Below are 7,500 nucleotides of genomic sequence, written 5' to 3'. Positions count from 1 at the left end.
TGATTACTGAGTCTTTTCCACTCATTTACCACTCTATTTGGGAACCAATTTCTTCCTATCTCTTTCTTAAACCAAAATTTTTGAAGCTTGAACCCATTATTTCTTGTTCTATCCTGGTTGCTGATCCTAAGAATTTTGCTTACATCCCCCTTGTTATAACCCTTATACCACTTAAAGACTTCTATCAGGTCCCCTCTTAACCCACGTCTCTCTAAAAGAATGTAAATTTAACAACTTTAATCTTGCATCGTAAGGAATACTCTTCATCCCCTGTATCCTTTTAGTCATTCTCCTCTGTACTGATTCTAATAGACCTATATCTTTCCTGTAATGTGGGGACCAGAACTGCACAGTGTAGTCTAGATGAGGTCTGACCAGCGCCAAATATAACTTTAATTTAATAACTTCAGGCTTTCTACTTTTAACACTCCTAAAAATTAATTCAAATATTCTATTTTCCCTGTTTCTGGCCTCTGCATTGCTTTCCTAGACGGAATTCAGAGCTAACTATAACTCCTAAATATTTTTCGTACCCTGAGCCTACCAGAGTTTCGTTGTTTATTGTATACCTACTGTGTGGGTTTCCTCTACCTATGCTAAGTACTTTGTATTTGTTGATAAACTGCATTTGCCATCTGTCCATCCATTCATTCATCCTATCTAAATCTGCCTGCAAGTAGATGGCATCTGATTCTGACATAATTAATCTACCAATCTTTGCCTGCAAATTTACTAAGATCACTACTAATTCCACTATCCAAGTCATTGATATATATTAAAAACAACAGTGGCCCTAATACTGATCCCTGTGGCATCCCACTAATTACATGACCTCACTTGGATTTAGAGCCATTTATTACAACTCTTTGTCACCTGTTGCTTAGCCATGACCTTATCCAGCCTAACACCTTCCTATCTATCCTGTGTGCCCTAACCTTTCTTAGGAGCCTCTGGTGGGGTACCTTGTCAAAAGCTTTACTAAAGTTCAGATATAAGCTGTCGTGACTATCACCATTATCTACTGCCTTGTACACTTTACTGTAAAAACTTAACAAGTTCGTCGGGCAAGACTTCTTCTTCATGAAGCTGTGCTGTGACTGATTTATCAAGTTATGTTTGTCTAAATACTCCTTTATGTTCCTCGCTATTATTGACTCCAATATTTTACCCACAACCGAAGTTAAGCTGACAGGTCTATAATTAGATGGTAAAGTTTTAACTCCTTTCTTAAAGATGGGTACTACATTAGCCTGCCTCCACATTACTGGTACCTCAACTGACTCAAGTGATTTCCTAAAGCCAGAGACTAATGGCTCACTAATAACATCTGCATTCCTTAAGTACTCTGGCACATATTTCATCTGGTCCTGGTGTCTTGAACTTTTTAGCTTATCTATCTCCTGTTCCACTATCTCCTTAGTTATGAAAATATCTATCAGCTTCTCATTCTCATCTGCTTTAAACATCTGTTCACAATTTGGCATATCCTGCATGATTTCCTGGGTGAAGACAGTCAAAAAATACTCATTCAGAATTTTAATATCTTCTCCCCAGAACTAACCAGCACCCCATGTGCTGCCTCTAGTGGACCTATAGTATCTTTATTCTTCGTCCTGTATACCTGATAAAATCCCCTGGGGTCCGTCTTCACCTGGCTGGCTACCTTTAATTCATAATTGCCCTTGGTAACCTCCTGACTTATAACTAATTCATTACATTGTGGTCCTGAAACCTCTTCACCTACCCTTAATCTCTTATATATACTTCTCTTCCATCCTGTATAATGTTTTAACCTAGTAGTCATCCATTTAGGGTAATTTTTTTGTGATCTTATTGCTTTATACGGGATATTTGCTAACTGTCCTATATGCAGTTTGTCTACAAAATATTTATACAACTCATTTACATTTACTTCACCTAACTCCCTCATTTTGGCCCCTTCCATCCTCTCTACTCCCTCATCTACTCACCTCGACCTCACTTCTCCCATTTCAGTATGACCTGACCCTCCAACATACTCACATCTATCTCACCCTCTCTCTCTCTCTCTCTCTCTCCTCAGCCCCTTCTGGACACATCTTCCCTCCTCTTGTCCTGCACCCTCATACCTCACCTCACCTCTCTCATCCTGCCTTATCTCTCTCAACTCTGACCCAGACCTGACCTCACTCTGCATCTGTTGCCAGTCAACTCCTCTCCTAAAGTCAGGTATTTTAATAGTGTTTTTGCTTCTAAAAGTTTCTTCCCATTTTAATTTGTACCTAATTTCCTAATGGTCACTGTTACCTAGCTGCCTTCCAACCTCTATCTGCATGACTGCTTTCTCCCTGTTAGTATAATATTGTTCCCCCTTGTGGGTTCAACGACTACCTGTTTTAAAAAATTATTCTGAGTTACCTTAAGAAATTCCTCTGATTCCTTGTTACCCACCATCAGGCTCCAGTTGATATTCCTAAAATTAAAATCTCCTATCACACATACCAGACTGTACCTCCCTGTTCTATTTATTTCCTGCCACAGTGAGGTGTTAATTTCCTTTGTACTGTTTGGTGGACTGTACACTACTCCCAGTACTGCTGACTGTGATCCTTCCTTAATATCTACCCATATCGACTTTTTGAATGTACATCAGGAGGTAACAGAGTCAACATAGCAAGGCTACACCACCTAACAGAGAACACAAAGACTTCCATATCAGAACAAATGACATGGCAACTCAGAACTGCATACAACAACAACAACAACAACAACATCAAAACAACAACAACAACAGCAACAACAACAACAACAACAACAACAACAACAACAACAACAACACTAAAGTAAGGATATACAGTGGGCATATGGCAGCTAAAGATATATTGTTAATAACATGTAGCTAGCCAAAGAAAATTTCAGAGAAGAGAAGCATTTATGTCACCACAAAGTAAACATGCAGAATTTAAATAATTTTTGCATATGCTGTACAAAAGAGCACAAACCTGATGAAACATTATATGCAGGATAAAATACAGCATCCTGAGCTTGGACATGGGACATGCAGTGAGACAGTAGGACAAGAGCAGAATTTTTGCAAGAATACAGTGAAAAAAACAAAAACAACTAGAAAGAAATTTTGTGGGCATATCTGTGTACTGTATGCAAATTTACTATTCAACTTTTCATGTTTATTTCTTCCCATTTCCTATTTAAGGACATAAAATACTCAAAGTTTCATTAAACTAAAGCTTTTGGTTAGTTGTTGAAACACATGCAAAGGCAACACAAACTTATGACTGGTAAAGAAAATACACTTTTTTTCCTCATTGGGAAGTGAAAAGGCCACGTAAAATCATAAATCTAATCTGCCTCACTGCTGCTGTCTAACTGATGGCTGGTATCTGACAAAATATCCTTGTCATTTGACATTCATGAGGCTCAAAAATCTTCTTCAGGCACAATCAGTTACATGGAAAAGATTATGAGGTAGAAGTAGTCTGATGCCATCACTGTATCTTCAAATTTAGAGTTAGGAACTGAAGTCAGTGGGTAATCCAAGTCTTAATCTTGTCAAGGAAGTGTGGTCTTGTCAAGGAAGTATGGTTCATCTAATTAATAACTAAGGTAAGGGAACTGAACAAAGACCAGTTGTGCCACAGCACCTGAAGTGCTGTCTTGTTACAGTGTGTGAATGGCACAGTTTCCATGGTGTTCTTGCATTCCTTGCAAATTTTACAGGATTTAGCAATAAACATCATCAAAATGAAGAGTAACTAAACTATTTCAATAATGAAAAGGATCTATGCACCTGATATACATGCCTATACTGCAATAAGGACAGCTTCTTGTGGCAGTAAGCCTACCATGGAATGTGTGTCTATTCTGTTCATTACTTGAAAATCCTACACATGTTGAATTTACCAGTTAGGAGCAAGTCTCATATTTTTAAGCTGATGATCATTGAAAATTAAACGTTCATCATTTAATTACATTACCCTGTATGTACCTTACTTTTCTCCTTCACAATAGTGTTACCGAGTCTCTTCAAAAGCTTCGGTGAATCATCCGAGAAATGGATCCATTTACCATTGACAGCAAACATGTCAAGATTCCAAGAGAAGAACATTGTATTCCCTCTTGGTCAGAGGAAGAAAAAAAAGTGCGGTTACTTAAGTATCAATGTCTTAAGCCTAATGAACATGTCATCATTCTCACACTCTGCATAATATCAGTCTTTCCCAGATAAAAGGAATAACCTAAAAAATTTCCATTTCTCAGTTCTTTAATCACAAACAAAAATGCATGGTTTGCAAGTTTCAAACTTTTGTCATGTTCACTAGTATCCTTGCCTCCAATAATGGAATCAGAAACCTGGTAAAAATTAAACAAATCTTTGATGATACTCATTACATGAGATATATTGCCTTAAAGTAACTTCCTTTACAGGACTGCCAGAGTTTGTTGCTCCTGCTAACAAAATGTTTCTCAACGAGAAATGCAGTGCTTACTGTAATCCTTTTAGGACTGTGATAATATACTGCTACAGCAAGCTGCCTCCTCCTCTTCCTCCTCGTCCTCCACTGTCACACTAATCAAAGCATATCATTGATGTCCAGTGAAAAATTACAACATCCTGGGAGGCAGGAAATCTGCTGCTCTTTGCATCAATTGCTGTGGTATTGTGCTGGTCTTCCTTCTAGATTGCTGGACTGTCTTGGGTGGTGTGGATGGTGTCCCTGTAAATATGGAAATATGGAATATATTAGCATAACTTTGTGTCATTATTAGCATACTAGTATATGCATTTATTTTCTTGAGTAATGCTATTACCTCTGTTAGTAACAGAATAGGTTAACAACTTTTCTCTTTCTATCTCACCTGTGCCATCTTACACTTTTCCCATACCCACAACAACTGTCCTCTTCAAGTAAGTGATTAACAGTAATTATAAACCTTATATACAGTCATTATTCCCACCACATCTTTTCCTTGCCAAAAACATCTTAAAATACTTGTTCACATTGCTCATCACATCGGTTAACATGCTTGACTCAGATGTGCCGGTTGTGTTTCCTTTCCTGCTGTAAGCCACTTTACCACAATTCAGTCTGTAAAAAGAAGCATTTTGGTAACTGGAAAGCAAGGATTGCACAAAATTAAGTTATAAATATTGTGAAATATTAGTATATAAAGAAATGTATGATTGTGTATGGACAAATGGTGAAAGAAGATAGGATTTGTTAGTAGTGGAGGCAGAAGTTGGTTTATTATATTTTATTTATTCATATTTATATTGATATTCATATTTATATTCATATTATTATTTATTTTTATTTATTTATGTATTTTTTGGAGAAAAAATAACCACATGATTTCTTCCCACCTCTGTTTTTAATTCAAGCTTGATCAAGTTAGATTAAAAGAGAGGAAGGAAGTGGTTCTCAAACAGAACGGTAGATGATGGGAGTAGGCTCTGTAATTAGGTTGTTTGTGCAGAGTCAGCAGAGAGCTTGAAAAAAAGATTAGACAGATTTATGGATGGGGATGATAGGTGGAAATAGGTAGATATGTTTCATACAGGGACTGCTATGTGTAGCCCTGACGGCTTCTTGCACATTCCCTTATTTTCTTATGTTCTTAGAAAATGGGTTAGATAATAGTGGGAATTATGAGATTGCTGAATGGTATCTGCTAGCAAATATGTATATACTGAAATGAAAGCTCATCATATAATGTAATATAGTACATACAATATATAGGCATCAATAAGGTTGTGAATGTTATTAATCAATATTTAGGATCTGTTGTTTAAAAACTATTTCATCATGAATGTCATTTAACCACATTTACCACAACTAAATTAAACATTACCAGTTATAACAGTTGTGTAGTCACAGAAATGCTCTGTGGTATGTGCCTGAAGTTCGTTTATCTGCAGGAATTGGAGCTGCATTGTTCAGCAGATGTGTTGTGCTGCTGGTATGCTTGAGCTCAAAATTTTCAGTGTGGACAGACTGCTTGTGCTCCACACATGGTTTTCCCAAGACTTGGAGCCACTGCAATCACCTGGAATCATATTTAAGTTTTTAAATTCTTACTTAAATTCTGAAAGTATAATGAAAATATTTTCTATAAGATAAATAAATAATGAAAACTTGGTTCATATTCATATTTCAAGAACCAGTAAGGGAAAAGAATTTGCAGCCAGACAGATGCCCAGAAATAGTTTTACCCACTCATGGGCTATGTTGGGGTACACTAGGGTTGCCATATATGAACTATCAAAATTCCGGACACCTTCACTAACACCTGATTATGGTCCTGATATGATACTGGAAAACATGTAAATTAATTAAAAGAAACTCAACTTATTTACCTTTGCATATGGCTGATAATCTTGAATTCCGTTTTTCCACTTAGCTTAGTTGGTGTCTTCTAACTCTTCTTCAACCACTGCGTGTGTTGCTTGATGTGCCGATACATATTTTTCTGTAGATCTTATATTTTTAAGTAGTTCCTTGTTGGACTTTAAAAAGTTGAGGAAGTCAACGCAAGAGGTCTCTCAGTAGTTGTACTGTACAGTCAGAATACCTTTCATTGTATCAACACTCAGCTTGTTCCTTTCCTTCGTCCGCTGACTTTGCATCAGCGAAAAGACTCGCTCCACATTAGCATTGTGGGATGTTACAGCAAAAAAGAATTGTGCAATTCTGAGCAGTTCTGAGTGGCATTCAATATTCTTTGATGCTTCAAAGTATCTGGTCCATTTTTTATGTGCTGGTAATTTACTGAAGTCTTCATCATTCTTGTTCCTTTCTACAAACTGCCTCAAGTTACAAACTTGGTCAAAGCACTTTACATCATCAAGCTCTATTCCCTTGTCTATCAAGTATACAACACAAGGTTCCACATCAGTCCAGTTTGGCATTTCACTCAAGACCATCCACTTGAAACAAGAGAACTCTTCCAGTGGTTTCATCCACTTAGCTAAGTACTCTGAGCATCTGTTGTACAGGTTAACTACTTCAACACAGAACCTGTTACACTCTTCTTCTTTTCCTTCTGTGCGCTTCTGAGTAATTAGTCCTTTAACTTTTAAAGACATGAAATGCTGGTTCTTTCTTTGTGCAAGTACTTTACACACAGACTCCAAATTTGTCAGCACTTCTACAACAGAGTTACTTTCCTTTTCAATTGTTTGAACGTGTGTGTGAAATACAGCCATTAAAGAGTGCATGTGCCAGAGGTAAATCTCACTCATTTCATTTTCAAAGAATTTTTTTATTACTGTTGGTGGTTGCTCTTGTGAAAGAAAGGACTTAAGAGCAGGAAACATCTCTATCAGCCTTGTGATGCCAGGAAATAGTGACAGCCAACGACTCTTACTATGAGAGAGAAGCTTCCTGTACTCAACCTCAGCAAATTCACAATACTCCTTTAGTTTTTCAGAGCGAACTGTGTAGATATGAAAATGCTGATAAATCTTATTGATAATATTTTCAATATCAATATCCATTCTTT

General features: G+C 37.0%; 2 protein-coding genes across 3 annotated transcripts in view; one reads left to right on the top strand and one right to left on the bottom strand.

The window, feature by feature from the left end:
* LOC135102196 (uncharacterized) overlaps positions 1–7,500 on the top strand; it is a 106,755-nt gene that overhangs the window by 1,885 nt on the left and 97,370 nt on the right. The gene's annotated exons all lie outside the window — the stretch shown is intronic.
* LOC135101835 (uncharacterized) overlaps positions 5,876–7,500 on the bottom strand; it is a 2,480-nt gene continuing 855 nt past the window's right edge. Inside the window, exons 1-2 of the mRNA XM_064006124.1 lie at positions 6,356–7,500; positions 5,876–6,045 (exon numbers count right to left, since the gene is read on the bottom strand). The exon at positions 6,356–7,500 is cut by the window's right edge and continues 855 nt beyond it. Coding sequence (XP_063862194.1) covers positions 6,542–7,500 — 959 coding nt within the window. The 3' untranslated portion in view covers positions 5,876–6,045; positions 6,356–6,541. The remainder of the gene's footprint in view (positions 6,046–6,355) is intronic.

The sequence above is a fragment of the Scylla paramamosain genome, chromosome 7 (assembly GCF_035594125.1).
Source record: "Scylla paramamosain isolate STU-SP2022 chromosome 7, ASM3559412v1, whole genome shotgun sequence".
Classification (NCBI taxonomy): Eukaryota; Metazoa; Arthropoda; class Malacostraca; order Decapoda; family Portunidae; genus Scylla; species Scylla paramamosain.
The sequence above is the reverse complement of the archived record's forward strand: the minus strand, read 5'-3'. Positions and strand labels throughout refer to the sequence as shown.